A 19,063-nucleotide genomic window follows, 5' to 3' on the forward strand; every position below is an offset into this window, starting at 1 on the left:
GTCGCGAGGTGACGTAATTTCCGGTGCGCCGCGCAGCTTCCTCCATGCTGCGCGCCGTTGGAGTTGCTGAGGCGATGGATGCGTCCGTGTGGCGGGTGCCGCCGCCGCCGCCGCCGCCGCGTTTTCCTGACTGGGCCTCGCAAGGCCACTGGCTTCCTTCCCCTCCTCCTCCTCCGGGGCCGTGGCCTCCTCCTTGGTCCCAGCCGTCAGGTGCGTCGCCTTCGGCCGGCCTCGCACGTGCGGAACTCGCCGCCTCGTGACGGCCTTGCTCCGCTCGGGGCTTTCTTGCGCCTGGCTTCGGGGCTGGGCCTTGCTAGTCGCGGCGCCCGAGGCCTCAGGGCTTCCCCGCTCGCATGGTGGATCAGCCAGGATTGCGGAGCGGCGGAGCCCGAGTATAGAGCCGCAATAGTCATCGGATTCATTTCGTCCTTGGCAAATAGGAGAGGGGTGGGTTGGCGTGTGTCCCTCCCCTAGGGCCGGATTTAGGTTTGATGAGGCCCTAAGCTACTGGAGGTAATGGGGTCCTTTATATGTACAGCTGTGCTTTATCAACAACAAATTGTCGCTGGTTTTTTTGTTGGATTTATGGACCTAATGGATATCTAAAGCCATTTGCACATGTTGCCATGCCACCAGTCCATGCAGCATGTTGTTGTTGTTTAGTCATGTCCGGCTCTTCGTGACCCCCTGGACCAGAGCATGCCAGGCACTCCTGTCTTCCACTGCCTCCCGCAGTTTGGTCAAACTCATGTTAGTAACTTTGAGAACACTGTCCAACCATCTTGTCCTCTGTCTTCTCCTTGTGCCCTCCATCTTTCCCAACATCAGGGTCTTTTCCAGGGGGTCTTCTCATGAGGTGGCCAAAGTATTGGAGTCTTACCTTCAGGATCTGCCCTTCCAGTGAGTACTCAGGGCTGATTTCCTTCAGAATGGAGAGGTTTGGTCTTCTTGCAGTCCATGGGACTCTGTAGGCACCTTATATATAGAAATTAGCAAACCAGTGGTATTTTAGGGAGCAGGCTGGCAAGTGGGGCCCATTACTTACATCATAGGAGCCTACGCAACACAAAACACTGTTTTTGTATGTAGGTTTTATTTTATTTGTTGTTTATCTTATATTTTGGAAATGTACATCCATTTTTCCCCTTTGAATTTTTTTTGGGCCCCCAAGAGACTGGGGCCCTAAGCTATAGCTTGTTTAGCTTATATGTAAATCCGGCACTGTCCCCCCACTTCTTCCTTCATCACCCCACCCCCTTATTTCAGAAGTGAAAATCTCAAATAATAGAAGGGGTGTGTTTAAGCAAAAAGAGAGAGAGAGAAAGGCTGGCAGGCATGGCTGGTGTGGGAAGGGAATCGAGGAAGAGTTGTGGGTGTTGCTTTGCTGATGTTGTTTTTTGACATCTATATTCTCAAGTTTTCTTGGTTCCATTTGTGAGTATTCCATTATATAGGAGGAACTGCTCCTAGAATTATATGTCTACTGCCCCTCCCTCCCTCTTCCAAATAATCTACTTTTCCATCTCCAGTCCAATGCAGAATAAAACCATTTCACTGAAACATTTAAATAAGCATCCACGTATAAAAAGCACAGTAAAGCCAAGCGCATTGGACAGTTAGGAGTTAAAACAGCAATTTAAACAATTTGAAATCAGCAGGGCTGCTTTTCATGTTCTAATCTGATTGTACAGTTGACAACTATTTTGCGGCGGTTTAGTTCCTGGCCCCCACATGTCAGCGGAGCGCATATAAGTGCATCCTGCTCTGTTATGCACTTTTCATTATATTTTTGGTTACCTGTGTGCACATGCATGATCACATGTCTTTTGAATGCTTATTAATCAGTCATTGCCTGTTTAAATTCTTCATACTTCATGTTCCAGTTAAATGAAATTCACCACATTGTTATACCACAAGGTTTCTGCCAGTGATGACCCCATGTTTCCCTGGGGGTTCCAGATGCTGGTGTGGGAAGTAATTATGGGGCCTGGTTTCAGATCCATGTGATCAGACTTTTCATATATTAGCACTGGAGCATAAAGCGCAAACATGCCAAATTAGCTTGCTAGTTTTATCACTTGGTTGTAGCAGAAGAATAAAGGTAAAGGGACCCCTGACCATTAGGTCCAGTCGTGGCCGACTCTGGGGTTGTGGCGCTCATCTTGCTTTATTAGCCGAGGGAGCCGGTGTACAGCTTCTGGGTCATGTGCCCAGCATGACTAAGCCGCTTCTGGCGAACCAGAGCAGTGCACGGAAACGCCGTTTACCTTCCCGCTGGAGCGGTACCTATTTATTTACTTGCACTTTGACGTGCTTTCGAACTGCTAGGTTGGCAGGAGCAGGGCCCGAGCAACGGGAGCTCACCCCGCCGCGGGGATTCGAACCGCCGACCTTCTGATCTGCAAGTCCTAGGCTCTGTGGTTTAACCCACAGCGCCACCTGCATCCCTTGAGCAGAAGAATAACATTCAGCAAATGGCCTGGGATAGAAGAGAGGGATTGTTCAGTCTGAGAACTGTAGCTTTGTGAAGGGGCATGGGGAGTCTCTTAACAACTCTCAGCCCCTTTAACAAACTATTGTTTGGGGGAAGCCATGATTGTTTTTAAAGTGGTATGATCCTGCTCTAAATTGGTAATGCAGATGGGACCCTAGTCTGGCAGTTTTAACTATTTAGTTGTGTTTATATGTAATTTTACTTCATACACAAATTGCAGTGTCCTAATGGTTGATGCAGATAAATATCAGTAACTATTTTGATTTTTAATTAAAGGCAGAAATTTCCATTTTGATAGAGAATGGCAAATGGAGCAAGCTGGAATGCCACGTGCTGGATCCTGTCAAGGCAGGAATGGCAGGCAGAAGGTATTTAATTGTAAATGTGTGTTAATAAATTCTGATGTCAACCTTTGGACATATTTATTATTTCCTATATTTATAATTTATTAAGTTTATACAGTGGTGCCCCGCAAGACGAATGCCTCGCAAGACGGAAAACCCGCTAGACGAAAGGGTTTTCTGTTTTTCAATGCACTTCGCAGGACGAATTTCCCTATGGGCTTGCTTCGCAAGACGAAAATGTCTTGCGATTCTTGAGATTTTTTTCGCTCCCCACCCCCTTTTTCTAAGCCGCTAAGCTGCTAATAGCCTTTTAGCAGCTAATCCGCTAATCCCTTAAGCCTTTAATAGCCGCTAAACCGCTAATAGCGCTAATCTGCTAAACTGCTAATAGGGTTGCTTCGCAAGACGAAAAAACCGCTAGACGAAGAGACTCGTGGAACGAATTAATTTCGTCTTGCGAGGCACCAGTATATAGCACTCTTCATCCGAAGATCACAGGGCAGCTTAGAGCATAAAAATACAAAATGAAAACACAAATTGCTTAATATAATAACAAAAGCAAGCAAGAAAAACTATAAACCCTGCTCCCACAAACACATTTAAAAGGCTGTAGATTGCTTAATCAGCCAGAGGCCTGATCATAGAGGATATGTAATGATGGCACAAAGTGAGCCTCCCTGGGAGGAGCATTCCATAAATGGGGAGCTACCGCAGAAAAGGCCTGTTCTTTTGTTGCCACCCTCTGGACCTCTTGTGGAGGGGCCACATGAAGAAGGGCTTCAGATGATGATTGTGTGGCGCAGGTCACTTCATACGAGGAGAGGAGGTCTTTGAGTTATGGCTGTCCTGAGCCAAATGAAACGTTGTGGTAAAAACCAACACTTTGAACGAGGCCCAGAAACTTAATAGGCAGCCTGTGTAGTTGGGCCAGGATTGGTTTTAACATGTTTGGACCACCTAGCCCTAGTGAGCAACCTGACCGCTGAATTCTGCACCACCTGAAGTTTCCAAAGCATCTTCAGAGGCAGCCCTTCATTTAACATGTCGTCGTATTCTAACCTAGAGGTTACCAGAGCATAGAAAACAGAAGTTAGATGTATTCAGACATGACAATAAATCATGGTTTATTAGAGGAACTAGTTGCATCAGACCTTGGGCTCTTCCATCACTTCTCTTCCTTTGGCATAACAATAAGGAGATTGCAATAAAAAATGGAAGTGAAAGCTAAATTATAAAACAAATTATAGAAGCATAAAACAGCACAAAGTTACAAGCATAAACAAGTGTGAAAGCAATTAAAAACTTCCATGTATAAAAAGCAATCCTAATTCTGTTTTTAAAAATCACATTGATAAATACAGTGGTACCTCGGGTTACATACACTTCAGGTTACATACATACACTTCAGGTTACAGACTCCGCTAACCCATAAATAGTGCTTCAGGTTAAGAACTTTGCTTCAGGATGAGAACAGAAATTGTGCTACGATGGCACGGCAGCAGCAGGAGGCCCCATTAGCTAAAGTGGTGCTTCGGGTTAAGAACAGTTTCAGGTTAAGTAGGGACCTCCGGAACGAATTAAGTACTTAACCCGAGGTACCACTGTAGATAAAATAGTTCCATTATAAATGCAGAACAGAAAATTCAAATGGAAAATGTAAGCTGAGCTTTTTAAAAATTTAAATAATATCAACAAGCTCCACAGTAAACATCCACTGCATGTTTGTGTATGTCCTGCTGCGGACCCTAGTGGTATATGTGGCAAACTTGCTTGCCACGTAAAACACAAGTCAGTACTATTCAGTCCACAGCTAACCTGAAATTTGAATCTGGGACATTTAATGCTCCATTCTTTCAGTCACGTCACCGTCATTCTTTTTAGCTACAAAATTCTGTGAAACACAATACTTCATCCCAATTGTAAGCATTGTTCTGCAGTGGTTCCAGTCCTACTTGGACGATCATTTCCAAAGGGTAATGTTTGGGGCATGTTGTTCAGCCCCATGGGCCTTTCAATGTGGAGTTCCTTGTGTTTCAGTCTTATCCCCCACACTGTTTAACATCTACATGAAAACATTGAGTGGGGGTCATCCAGAGTTTTGGAGTATGTTGTCAGCAAAATGTTGAAGACACACAGCTCTAGTTCCTCCAATGATAAGCCATGATTTATTGTCATGTGTCTGTGAGATTAAATGCTGTTTTTAGGTAGGCTCTGCAAATTGACTGACTAGCAATTGGATCTGGCAGATTTAGCACCTCTATCTGATACAGTATTTTGCATAAGTGGAACGGCTCCTGACAATTACTGTGTTGGTCAGGATAAATATAATTGTAAGTGATTGTGGTTAATGTTCCCCTGTTCTGTTTGCAGAATAGGAAGAGAAAAGAACCAGTTTATACTCATTATTGTGATACATGTGATCGTGGCTTTAAAAACAAGGAGAAATATGAAGAACATGTCTCTCAGCACAGGCAGGTATGTTTGAATAGTTGGGTAGATTTTTCTCTCTTTTGGTTGGCAATTAATTAATAGCATGATTTCTTGAGTTCATTAGTTACCTAGCTTAGCACTTCTTCAGTTATGCTGCCATGGGATCATGGAATACTGACATGGATTGTCTCATGCAGCTAGGATTGTCTCTCATCCAACTGCATGCAATGTCAAAATTTCCTAGGTGTAAATCATTCAAGTTGTATAGGGCTGGGAATACCCCTGTCTGTAACCGTGGAAAGTGAAGACAGTGCTAAACTAGTCAGTGGACTGGCTCAATATAAAGCTGCTGTCTGTGTTCCTGAAAGGGTATAAAACTGGAAGGAACTTTCAGGTTTCTCTGAGATATACAAAAATTATTCTAATACTCAGTTGCTAGTTATATGGTTGCAAGGTATCATTTGAAAATCTAGAGGGAACACTAGGGTTCAGTTTATCCTAAAATAGTCAGAACTCAGAATAAATGTCTTCCTTTGTGTTGCATAGCCTTAATCAGGTCTAGGGTAAAGCAGCTGTGTCCCTCGCAGGGGCAATAAAGGCCCTTGGTGAAATAAGAAGCAATATTCCAGTGGCATCAACAGCTAAGGAAGCAGATAAGGTAAAGGTAGAGGAAGAAAAATAAAACGGAGAAGAGAACAGAAAGCAGCAGGTTCAGCCGCAACTGCAGCTTGTCATTATTGTTGATCCCTTTGATAATTGGGCATGCAAACACAACCCAGTTCTAAAAGCGGTTGCTACTTTTCTTTCTTTCAGTGTACAGAAGATGGCTGCACTTTTAGTGCACATGAAAAATTGGTTCAGATTCACTGGAAAAATGTAGGTATTTCCCTAGTTCAGCTTGAAATCTGATTTTAAACGGATTGTAGAATTGTTGAACTGCAAGGAAAAGGAAACTATTCTTTTCTGCTTTGAACTGTAAAATCAATTCTTCTTTGTTAAATTAGACAGTTGTGGAATGATCCTCCCATCTACAATTTTCACTTTGTTTAGCCCTTGGATCAGCTGGTTGGTCTTGTTTGTTCTTAGTAATGCTGTTTTTCAGGGGTTGTGCTGTTGAATTTGGGTTTATTTTTGTCACTGTTTGTCCCCTTTTTTCTGTTTAGTCTTTCACTAAAAACATAGTTTTTAAAAGACTATAAACACCCGTAATTGACAATGTTTTTTCCCCTTCCCCCTCCGCAGATGCATTCTCCTGGTGCCAAACAAATCAAGTTAGATACTCCGGATGAAATTGCTAAATGGAGGGAGGATAGAAGAAAGTGAGTAGATGTTTAATTTGCGTGGCTCCAGATGAGACTGAAAATGATTCCCCTCCCCAAAAAAATCTTATTTGCAACTTTCTCTTATTCCTCCCCTTCCCCTTCTTTGTCATGGCTGCTGCTGAGCAGTGCTCTGTTCTTCCATTTTAGTTTAGAACGTATTATTGACTCCATCCATTTGATAGTGAGCTATAAAGCTCTGCAAGGCATAACACAGCTGTGTTCCTTCCTCTCTTGGCTTGGTTGTGCAGGCATCTTTCGAGGTTAGGAATGGGAGGCCTGTGCCCACTCCTGTATTGCTGTCTACCTTTCCCAAATTTCTTGACTTCCTCAAGGGGCTCTCTTATAACCCGTGTGAATCCCTCCACACACATTTGCTATGTTTACAGTAGGACTGGCTCAAGCTCTCTCTATATATTTTATTTCATAGCACAGATCCCAAAGTGATGTAGAATAATAAATTAAAAATTGTAGGAGCAAGGCTGGGAGTAAGCTGTTTGTTACCTCTATTTATTTGATCACAGGATAATTTCCCAAAGGAAATAAAATATTTAAATATTAACTAATTAATTGAGGGAGGAACTGCATGGGCGTGCATGTGTGTGTGGGGGGGAACAGCTCCCACCTGAAAGGGAATGGTTATTGAAATGCCTGGTTGTCGCAGAGAGAGACAAATAAAGTGAAGGTGAGGCAGTAGCCAAATGTGATCAGCCAAATGTGATTAAAAGTAGTGCTTTTTTTAGTGGTCCTGGGAATCTGAATGTATCAAGGGCATCGATGGAGATCCTACCTGGTGAACCCACAGTGAGAGCTATTCCATTTCTGCCAGGCAAAAACCTGCTAGTAAAGTGGCTTGCGTGCTCGTTTTTTGTGAAAACTCTTCGGGTATTAAAACAACGCCATCTTCATTGCCAAGTTCCCCACAATTCACACATCATGAATAGTTTTCAGGTTAGGAGTTTTGAGAACTCTATAGGCTCTTAACTAAGAGGCAACCAATCAGTGTAGCTCAGATAACTAGAAAAATGTAGGGAGCACCGACTGAATTGGCTGTTATAACTTCAGGTAGCAAAGGCAGCTAGAAATGTGTGAATGGGTCACTAAGATCCCTTACTAGCATAACTCCAGTCTTGGGGAGCAAAAGGAGCAACCTCTTCCATTTACTCATTATTGCAGTCAGATTTCTATGGAGATACACTAGAGTGAAAAATAGTTTGGGGAAAACTCTTGCATTCAGAAACCCAACAAGCCAGATGATAAGCTATGCAGAAGCAACCTATCCATACTATATCAGTTTAGGGTCAGAAAATTAGTGCGGAAATCAGCACACAGGTGGCACATACCCTGTTGAAAAGGTACTACATAATGATGAAATGCCGCAAAAATGCTAAAGGGAGTATAGGGCAAGGGAAACTTTTTTCCGATTTATGGTGTCCTGGTGTGCATTAATTCTGGCTGGATTTGCATGGAATTATTTCAGAAGCAAGGGATTGTACCAGAATATTGCTGCTAAACAAATTCCTCCAGAAGAAAATTAGCTTCAAGGATGCTAGCAATAGCTTGTGGCTAAGCACAGGAAAGCAAGGGTGGGCTACACCATACAGGACTGTGAAATATAGTGTACCATAGGCATATAATAAGGAGTCTAACAACAGAAGATAGTGTCATAAAAATTTGGTGTTCCTGTATATCTTTCATATGTTACAGGTCTCTGCAGGCAGAGCAGGTGCTGTGATTCTCCAGCAGTCTGACTTTGCCCTTTTACCCAGCGGGGTATAAATAATAAAATTATTTTTATTATTTTTACTTTGAGGCGCACTCCTTTGTCTTTCGAGATAGATGGATGCTGACAACCAAATTAAGGTGTGCAAGTGAATGGACCAGCAGTTATACCTAGAAATATTTGCTATATCGCATGTGATGAATGTGGTTTCCTACAAAGGGTTGAAAACAAGGAATGTCATTGTTATTTATTGTAAAAAGAATTGCAGTGAAATTATATGTAAAATAACAACTGCAGAGCCACTTATGATGCAGGTGCTACAAAACCACGCTTTGGCCACAGGCAGGGAGACAATCCCCGCCCCAGGCCCTACAACAGTTGAAAACAGCAGCTAGCCAGCCCCAGCTTTCTCCAGGCAGGAGAAAGGGGTGCCTGTGGCAGTAATAGCATATCTGTTGTGTTCTGGGCTCTTACGGATGTCAGGGCCTGGAGGAGTCGCACTCCCATTCTTCCGCTCCCTAGGTGATGGCCTAGGCTAGGAACACACCAGCCTTTAGCCATGGAAGACAAGTGATTTGCCTGCCAGCCCCCAATTCTTGCTAGGAATGTTGCGATTAAGGCTTGCGAAACACTTCAGTGCCGTAGATGTATTAATAAGACTTCATATGTGCGTTGCTCTAGAAATTTTCCTACTTTGGCAAATATTGAAAAGAAGAAAGCATTGGAGGTGGAAAAGGAGCAAAGAGGAGGAGTACTGAAAACACTTCAGTTTGGGTAAGAGTGTGTGTATATCTATATATATCTATATCTATATATCTATATATCTATATCTATATGTTGTTGGTACCATCAGAGATGGACTCTTTCTCTTTCCTTATCATTTATTAAAGTTTAATTCATTTTCTCTAATATGTTCAGAACAGTGTAGATGAGATTTCCAGAAAGTCTGCACCCAGGAATTAGTCCAGTCCCAGCCTAGTAGAAATCTAATTATATTGAGCACTTTCAATATATTCTCTGGTCTAGATGTGCGCAGTGACAAAGCTTGCCTAAGTGTGGGATTAGCCATCGCCACCGGCATTTGTGCAAGTGCTAAGTTTATACCAGCAGACCTATAAAATTAGGCTTCTACTGATTTTATCACAAGGCATAGCAGCTTATCTTTCCTTCCCTCCTCGTTCCTCGGCAGTTGTTAGTAGCAGCTCCCACATGCATGTCACTCCATCTTTCTCACATGGTTCTTCTGCAAATACAACCTTCACGTTCCAGTCACTTACTCAGCCCTTCTGACACACATTTCAGTTTTCATCCTACAACCTCTCTGACAGTATGGTAGCCATCTTCAAATACCTGAAGAGCTGTCCCATGGAAGATGGAGCAAGCTTGTTCTCTGCAGCTCTAGAGCATGGGTAGGCAAACTAAGGCCTGGGGGCCGGATTCGGCCCAATCGCCTCCTAAATCTGGCCGGTCTAGGAATCAGCGTGTTTTTACATTAGTAGAATGTGTCCTTTTATTTAATATGCATCTCTGGGTTATTTGTGGGGCATAGGAATTCATTCATTTTTTTCTTTTTCAAAATATAGTCCAGCCCCCTCACAAGATCTGAGGGGCAGTGGACCGGCCCACAGCTGGAAAAGGTTGCTGACCCCTGCTCTAGAGAGTGGGAAATGAACCAATAGATCCAAATTGCAAGAAAGAGATCCACAGATGAAGGGTGGTGCATAAATAAATAAGAAAAAGAGATTTCGCCTGAATTTTAGGAAGAATCGTCTGAGAGTAAGAGCTGTTATCAGTGGAATGGATTTCCTCAGAAGCTGTTGGGCTTTCCTTCCTTGAAGGTTTTTTACACAGGACGAATGGTCGTCTGTGAGGGATTCTTTAGTTGTGATTCCTGCATTTCAGGGACTTGGACTGTATGAGCTTTGAGATCCTTTCCAACTCTACAGTTCTATAACAGCAAGGCACTTGGTCCAGATTGTAAACAAGACTGGGGGAAAGCTATCCTGAGTCTCTTGATACCCAATACAGTGGTGCCCCGCAAGACGAATGCCTCGCAAGACGGAAAACCCGCAAGACGAAAGGGTTTTCAGAGGCGCTTCGCAAGACGAATTTCCCTATGGGCTTGCTTCGCAAGACGAAAATGACGAAAATTTTTGAGGTTTTTTTCCGCTCCCCAACCCCTTTTTCTGAAGCGCTAAGCTGCTAATAGCCTTTTAGCAGCTAAACTGCTAATCCCTTAAGCCTTAAAAAGCCGTTAATAGCCCTTAAACTGCCAATAGCGCTAATCCGCTAATGGGCTTGCTTCGCAAGACGAAAAAACCGCAAGACGAAAAGACTCGTGGAACGGATTCTTTTCGTCTTGCGAGGCACCACTGTACAGTGTTTCCCAAACTTTTGATACCTAGGTAATGCTGAGATATAAATGAATGAATCAGCCATATATAAGAATCTATGTGGGGAGCAGCACCTGTGTCATGGCTGAGACAGGAAATGACCTGGAACAAACATTTATGCATTTTTCTCTTCCAGCAAGATGAAAGGAATGTGGAAACCTCCTCAAGCTGTGGCTTCTCGGCAACGAGGAAAAGTAAGAAGGCAGACAAATGGCTGCTGGAACAAATCTAATCATCCCTTGAAGGCTCCCGCTGCAGCTGTGACTGGTCCAAATAACCATGGAACCGAGAAGGAAATTGGAAAAGAGCTTTCTGGAGAAGCAGATACCTCTATGAGAGATGTAGATCCCCTTAGCATTCTGGCCAGAAACGATCCTGGTGAGGCATTCCCCTGAGTTTTGTTTCTTCACGTAATTAAATGTTCAACAGAAAGCAGTAAGAGAACTGCCCTTAGACAAATGTAGGTGAGAGGGTTGTGGAGGTAGAAGCGACTCCACGCCCCCCCCCCCCCAAACCTGCCAAGTGAATAACTTGTTTTTGTTGAGGGATTTCACTAAGCAGAAGTCAAGCCCAGTTTCCCTCAGCCAGCATAAGGTCCCTGCTGTCCTCCTCAGGGTTGGAATTGGTCAAATTAGTGAGTTGGCCCTGGTGCTATTGATGATCATGGAGAGATAAATGAGGTTTATTTACATACCCCCTTTTTTGCAGTAACTGCACTCAGTGGGTTTACCCAATCCACTGATTCCCCAAAACTGCTCGGAGCAGGATTCTGGAGCAGTTGCCACCACTTGGGAAGTTTTTAGGGTTGATTTTAGCCTCCTTCAACTTGCCAGTTCCCTGGCCATTAGCCAGGAGGATCCTGAAGAGGTTTTTAGTAAGTTCTGTTTTATCTGTTTATCTAAAGCACACAGGAAGAAGAGGGGGCCATGCAGGCCCATAAAGGAGGCTAGACTGGTTCATCTCTGACTCTGGATGCAGAAAAGCCCTATCTTTGTCAGAGACCACTAGAGGGTGGCTTCATGGGCCGGATTGGGGCCTCAGATTTGCATCTGGTTGCTCATTGCCAATCACTTTTGTTGTTGGCTTTTCTGTCTCCAGTACTGAGCTTAAAGCTGAAGTATTTGGGACCAAAGCCCATTCTGCTAAGTCTTCCTTCAGGTAAATAGTCCAAGTTCTCTAGGGGATGCCACTTCCAGAGAGCTTCTCATCTGTTTACACAGATACCACCCACGGGGGTAAAAGGAATCTCTCTTGGTGTTGTGTAATTGTTCAAATCTCCTGCCAACCTAGCAGTTCGAAAGCACATCAAAGTGCAAGTAGATAAATAGGTACCACTCCAGCGGGAAGGTAAACGGCATTTCCGTGCGCTGCTTTGGTTCACCAGAAGCGGCTTAGTCATGCTGGCCACATGACCCGGAAGCTGTACGCCGGCTCCCTCGGCCAATAAAGCGAGATGAGTGCCGCAACCCCAGAGTCAGCCACGACTGGACCTAATGGTCAGGGGTCTCTCTACCTTTAATTGTTCAAATATTTTTGTCTCACAATTGAAGAGGAGTATTTTACCATTTAGTTACTCTTTATCAGAGTGTGATTTATTGCTGGAAAAAACTAGGTACAGTGGTGCCTCGCAAGACGAAAAGAATCCGTTCCGTGAGTCTCTTCGTCTAGCGGTTTTTTCGTCTTGCGAAGCAACCCCATTAGCGGATTAGCGCTATTAGCGGCTATTAGCGGCTATTAGCGGCTATTAAAGGCTTAAGGGACTAGCGGATTAGCTGCTAAAAGGCTATTAGCAGCTTAGTGCCTTAGAAAAAGGGGGTGGGGAGCGGAAAAAAATCGCAGGAACTCACAAGACATTTTCGTCTTGCGAAGCAAGCCCATAGGAAATTCGTTTTGCGAAGCACCTCCAAAACGGAAAACCCTTTCGTCTAGCGGGTTTTCCGTCTTGCGAGGCATTCGTCTTGCGGGGCACCACTGTATATATGAGGTGCTGACAGCACACAGGTTTGCTCATCCCCAGCACTACTGAAAACTTCTGCAGCCAAAACTATGCCGAGCATTACAGTCGGTCATTTACTTGCATTGAATAAATGTATTTAATTTGCAGGTTTAATTTAGAATTGGCTGCATCAAGTTTTTCAGAACCTTTTATTGTTGTAGTGTAGATGGGTACACATCTGGGAATAGGGCAGAAAGTTTCTGTGGTGGATGTGAGGGAGCTATACGGGGCACAGAGGGTCAGTTCGGTGAAGCCTGGAGCTGGCTGTAGGCCCTGCTGACAGATAATGATGCGATTTTTCTGCCTCCTTCCAGATTCAGACAAAGAGGGGTGCACTGAGAAAAATGCAGCTTTGGCGATGACTGTTGTTCCAAAGCAGGTGACCTCGGCTCTGAGCTCACTAGTGGCCAACTATGGCAGCATGTCGGAAAGTGAGAGTGAACAAGAGGGTAAGCTGTTTAATTTAAGCTAAGCTGAACTATGTATATACAGTTAGCAGTAAAGGTGCAGTTATGGAATATGTGGCTCGTTAGTGATGCCCTGCTATTTATAGGACTGGTAGGTGACTAAATGAACAGAGGCTATTGCATTAATGCTCTAAATCAGGGTTTCCCAAACTTGGGTCTCCAGCTGATTTTGGACCACAACTCCCATCATCCCTAGCTAGCAGGACCAGTGGTTGAGGATTATGGGGGTTGTATTCCAAAAGCAGCTGGAGACCCAAGTTTGGGAAACCCTTTTCTAAATCATAATTGTGCTGTGGTTTAAGTGATACAGACATACTATTTGTGCTCAGTGCTCTTAACATTCCATATCACTTCTTAAGTAATTTCAGTTTGAATCTGTCTTGTGCAGTAATCAGTTGCCTGACCCAATCAATTCTCTCAGCACTACTTATTTTACCGCTTGTTCTTTTTTAAAAATAGAACCAATCAAGACCGCAGCAAAAGTGTTTCATGAAAACAAGACATCTCTCAGAAGTGTCCCTCCATCTTCAAGCATCTCCCAGAGCTTTAAAGACACAGGCCATAAAGAAGCTGCTAATTATGTAAACACAGCACCGGGTAGGCCGGATTCACATGCAGTACATTCCAGGAGTCTGAACAGACAGAGGAAATCATTTTCTGAATTACCATGCCGTCATCCAACCCTGCTGGAAATGGTAAACTGCCCTTCCAGTATTTTCTACTTAGTAAATAGAATATTGTGTGTTCATGATTGTAGGCTGGTGCTGCAAGAGGTTAGGTAGCTTTGTCAGGTACTGCAGGCTTAAAAGGTAACAGTAAAAGTAAAAGGACCCCTGACCATTAGGTCCAGTCATGACCGGTTCTGGGGATGCGGCGCTCATCTCTCCTTATTGCCCAAGGTCATGTGGCCAGCATGACTAAGCTGCTTATGGCAAGCCAGAGCAACGCATGGAAACGCCGTTTACCTTCCCACTGGAGCGGTACCTATTTATCTACTTGCACTTTGACGTGCTTTCGAGATGCTAGGTTGGCAGGAGCTGGGACCGAGCAATGGGAGCTCACCCCGTCATGGGGATTTGAACCACCGACCTTCTGATCAGCAAGCCCTAGGCTCTGTGGTTTAACCCACAGCGCCACCCGCGTACCGACTGCAGGCTTAGTCAAGGCAAAATAAAGTGCTGCTTGACCACCTGCTCTGTTTGTTCCAAAACAGTGAAGAAGAATTGCATGGAGATCTTCTCTTCTGCTGGCAATGCCAAACCAGCTTTCCAATACCTTCTATCCAGCATATCCTAAATCCATCTAAACTTAATATGTGAGAAAAAATTGGCTTGCCATTAAATGAGAAGTGCAGTTAGACTATCTAAGAGATGGAGTAAGACAACTGAATTAATCCTGGAGGAAGAAGCAAACAGGTCACTGGGTTAGTCTATTGCATCAAAAACAGAGTCCTGTAACCCTTTAAAGACAAATAAATAAAAAACATCAGTTTGTTATAATGTTTACTGCTTTAAGCATAGATTCATCATTTGTAGGGTCCTTGAATGTGAGGACATGGGTATATTTCTTCCCATTGTGTTCTCTGTCAGTTGCAACCATGTGTCCATAGTGAGTTCCGTACTAATTCTGGCCACACAGTTTATCCCCTTCAGTTAAGCATTAGCTGACCAAAGCCATCTCCACTTGTTACAGGAGAGTGAGAAAACAAAGGTCTGAGTTGTTAACTGTCAGATTCAATAGTAGTTGATGAATGTTCTTTCATTGTGAATTTTTTTTTTAATTTAAGATTTTATTGACTTATACAAAAAAAAGTACAATTAGGGGATGTATATCAAAGAATAATTGTTTTGTCACATTATAGCACTCAATTACTATTAACAGTTGAATGAGATCAATAGAGTATTATTTTTTTTCTAAATCAGTTATGAGGTCCACATTTCATTCATTGGTACAGGCAAAGAACTTTGCAAATCATTTGCAGTAACATCAGGGATAAATTCCTGGTGTAGGAATGTTCTGGGTTATGTGTTATTTTCTCAGTGCTCCAGATTCCAGGTATTATTGTACTAAAAGGAAATTGTGAATCATAATCACAGCATCATTTGAATAGCAGTCTCAATAATCCTTGCCATCTCCTAATATACCTCAGTCCAAAAATTTTGAACAAATGACACTCCCGCCATAAATGGATGTATGTCACCCTGGCACCAAATCTGTGCCAGCAATCGAATGCCAACCCTGAAGTCATGTGAGATAATTGTACCGGTGTGCAGTGTTGCCTGTGTAATATCTTCACATAGGTAAACACCAGTTTATATGGTTTAGATAGAAGACGTAAGTTTTTCCATTGATTTTGTTCGTATCAATGCCTATATCACACTCCCATAGAGTTTTAAGGCCTGCAAGAACTCAATTATATCATTGTGGTATTATCTGAATACTGGTTTCTGTATTTCAGGAAGGTTCAGCAGTTGGCTTCAATAATAAAAAGTTATATACTAGTTAAGCTAAACCAAAAAAGAAAACACTGAAGCTGAATTACTGTATTTTTCGCTCTATAAGACGCACCAGACCACAAGACGCACCTAGTTATTGGAGGAGAAAAACAAGAAAAAATATATTCTGAATCTCAGAAGCCAGAACAGCAAGAGGAATCGCTGCGCAGTGAAAGCAGCAATCCCTCTTGCTGTTCTGGCTTCTGGGATAGCTGCGCAGCCTGCATTCGCTCCATAAGACGCAGACACATTTCCCCTTACTTTTTAGGAGGGAAAAAGTGAGTCTTATAGAGCAAAAAATACAGTATCTCTCTCCTTTTCTGTACACTCTGTGTCCAATGCTTGAGCACCGCACTTCTTTTTCTGTGAGGAGGGTTGCCTTCTCAGTGTTTTTTCAGCTCAGTGTTTTTCTTTGGTTTCTTCTCAGTGTTCTTATTGGTTTGTTGCAGGGTGGGGCGTATTCTGAGCATTGGCAGTTTTTATTCTATGTATTTATTGTGTCTATATTTCACCTTTTCCTCCAAGAAGCTCAAAGGGTGCACATGGTTATCCAATTCCCTGATTTATTCTCACAACAATCTCACAATAACGAGGTAGATTAGGCTAAGAGATGGTGACTGACCCAGGGGCACCCAGTGAGCTTCAAGGCTGGGTGGGGATTTGAACTCTGGTCTCCCAGGTCATAATCCAGCACTAACCACTACATCAGGGTAGGCACCCTAACGCCCAAGGGCTGGATGCGGCCCAAAGGCCTTCTCAGTCCAGCCCGTGGACGGTCCGGGAATCAGCGTGTTTTTACATGAGTAGAATGTGTCCTTTTATTTAAAATGCATCTCTAGGTTATTTGTGGGGCCTGCCTGGTGTTTTTACATAATTAGAACATGTGCTTTTATTTAAAATGCATCTCTGGGTTATTTGTGGGGCATAGGAATTTGTTCCTTTTTTTTTTTTCAAAATATAGTCCGGCCCACCACATGTTCTGAGGGACAGTGGACCGGCCCACAGCTGAAAAAGGTTGCTGACCCCGGGACTACACCAGAGCTCATATTACATGGTGCCCATCACATTTCCTTAGCTTTCATGTGTACCTCTGAGTGGGATGCAGGTGGCACTGTGGTCTAAACCACTGAGCTTCTTGGGCTTGCCGGTCAGAAGGTTGGAGGTTCAAATCCCCAACGGTGAGCTCCCGTTGCTCTGTCCTAGCAGTGCGAAAGCACACCAGTTCAAGTAGATAAATAGGTAACGCTGTGGCAGGAAGGTAAACAGCGTTTCCGTGCGCTCTGGTTTCAGTCACTGTGTTCCTTTGTTCCAGAAGCAGTTTAGTCCTGCTGGCCACGACTCGGAAAGCTGTCTGTGGACAAATGCCGGCTCCCTTGCCCTGAAAGCGCCTTTGACTGGACTTAACCATCCAGGAGTCCTTTACCTTTATCTTTGAGCCCAAAAGGTTTGGGGGGCCCTCACATATCCTAAAATAGAAAGATGCCTTCTATGGCTGAGATAGTTCAGTTGGTAGAGCATAAGACTCCTAAACTCAAGGTCATGGGTTCAAGCGCATTGGGAAAAGATTCCTGCATTGCAGGGGGTTTGACTAGATGACCCTTGTGATCCCATCCAGCTCCACAATTATATTATATCCATTTTTATAAGTTTACTTGTGTTGCTTTGGGCTAAGGAAAACCAGCTAGAGCGCCTGTTTCAGTGTCTGGAAACTGCCTAAAGTGGGTGCAGAATTGAGAATATTTGCCACGTTAGTGGCAAAATATTTGCCCCAGTTTCAGTTTGGGCCTTTCAGTGGCTGCATAGCATATAAATATTTTAAATAAATACGTGTCCCTCTTCATGGGGGTGACTTCCTTAGAAGGATGTTATCTTACTGGGATGGTTCTTGAGCTCCAGTCATGCCATGATTCTCCTTTCACGGGCATTAGTTTTATAATATTTTCGCAAGCAGGCAGATTATTTCTCTAGTTCATCACAGTTTCATAGTTGAGTCTCAAGTCCTACAATAAATTGGGGGGGGGGATCATCCGATCAGAGTGATTAATCCATAGTTCCAGTTTTTATAAAATGTCTGAGGTATATATTTCTGCCTGGTTTTTAGCCGAGACAAGAAACCAAATATATATTGGAAACCCATTTGCTGATTACTCCATAATTGTATCGCTGTGTAAGCAGTTCTGTTTGCATAGAATGTTTGCAGGAATATGCCTCATTCTCTCTTTCTCCTTCTAGCTATTAGCAAAGGACATACGGCATGAAAGGAATGTGATTCTGCAGTGCGTTCGCTATATTCTCCAAAATGATATCTTTGGACTCTACTCACAGACTGATTCGAGAGCATGCATGGAGACCGGACAGACTTCTCAAGATACGAAAGGCAGGCAAACTGAATCTAACAGCTCTCATAGTTTTGACAATAAATTAGCAGAGCAGAATGAATTACTTGTAGGTCAAAGTAAGGAGCCATCTGTATCCTGCACAGCACAAACTTATGCTGTTGACGAGGAGATTTGGGAAACCACAGAAATACACTGTAAAGAAAACGAACTTGACAGTTCTGCATAACCAGACCTATTTCGGGATTCTTCCTGAAAGTCAGCAAATTATATAGGAGCTCAAAATATTTTGACAGAACTAAATCAGCCCTTCTAATGTAAACCTGCATCGACATCCATCCTGTTACTATTTTGATCTTGTAGATTTTTTTCCCCTTGAGGGTTTTATTTTTATGCCTGAGGAGTTTAAATGGACATTAACCGCATTAAATCAATATTCATGTGATTTCTATTATAGACATGACAGCAACATTCATTGTTGTTGCCCTATGGTCTCAGGCACTTTTCTCCCTCCCCAAAGTGTAACAGCCGTGGAGACAGATTGTGGGAAGCGAAGGCAGGAAGAGGGTTTGGCTTTCCTCCCCTCTCTGCTCTTTCGATGTTAATATTAGACATGCCCCCATCTCATCCTCCCATTTTATACAGGAACGTGATACTCATGAAATGTGGCTGCCACTATTGTGCTCAGTGTGGCCCCTAGAGTATCTTAATTTCTGAAGTATCAGAAAGATGGAACATTAAAAATTAGCCTTGCAAATACTTATCCAATCTTTACACTTTTGTTGTCTTGAGCAGCAGGCTGAAGGACACGTTATCTCCCTACCTGCCTCTGACCAATTTGGATTGTTTTATTTTTATTACGGTTGTCCCCAGCAATGTGGTACAATTTGAAAAAGCTTTATATTTTTAATTATTAGTGGAGCAATATGCATCATGTTGCTTGGATTAAAAGTATGTTTTTTACAAAAATATGTACTGTATTCCTTCCCACGCTCCCACTTTTGTCCTACAAATGTAATACATTAACACTTAATAAACTGTTGGTGCAGAAATTGACTACTTGGTA

The 19,063-nt window shown here is 43.2% G+C and overlaps 1 protein-coding gene across 2 annotated transcripts; it reads left to right on the forward strand.

Annotated features, from left to right (window-relative positions):
* The first annotated feature begins 5 nt into the window (after positions 1–5).
* Positions 6–19,053, forward strand: NUFIP1 (nuclear FMR1 interacting protein 1). 2 transcript variants are annotated; one of them, XM_083440829.1, is made up of 10 exons: positions 6–210; positions 2,771–2,862; positions 5,209–5,313; positions 6,082–6,144; positions 6,511–6,587; positions 8,992–9,084; positions 10,840–11,081; positions 13,014–13,148; positions 13,626–13,861; positions 17,894–19,053. In XM_083440829.1, the coding sequence occupies exons 1-10, from the start codon at positions 45–47 to the stop codon at positions 18,224–18,226; spliced, it is 1,542 nt and encodes a 513-aa protein (XP_083296955.1). In that variant the 5' UTR covers positions 6–44; the 3' UTR covers positions 18,227–19,053. The 2 variants fall into 2 exon arrangements, with proteins under 2 accessions (XP_083296955.1, XP_083296956.1); XM_083440830.1 differs by having other exon boundaries at positions 30–210; positions 2,793–2,862.
* Positions 19,054–19,063: the final 10 nt, after the last annotated feature.

This window comes from Podarcis tiliguerta (genome assembly GCF_965153285.1).
Source record: "Podarcis tiliguerta genome assembly, chromosome: 5".
NCBI lineage: Eukaryota > Metazoa > Chordata > Lepidosauria > Squamata > Lacertidae > Podarcis > Podarcis tiliguerta.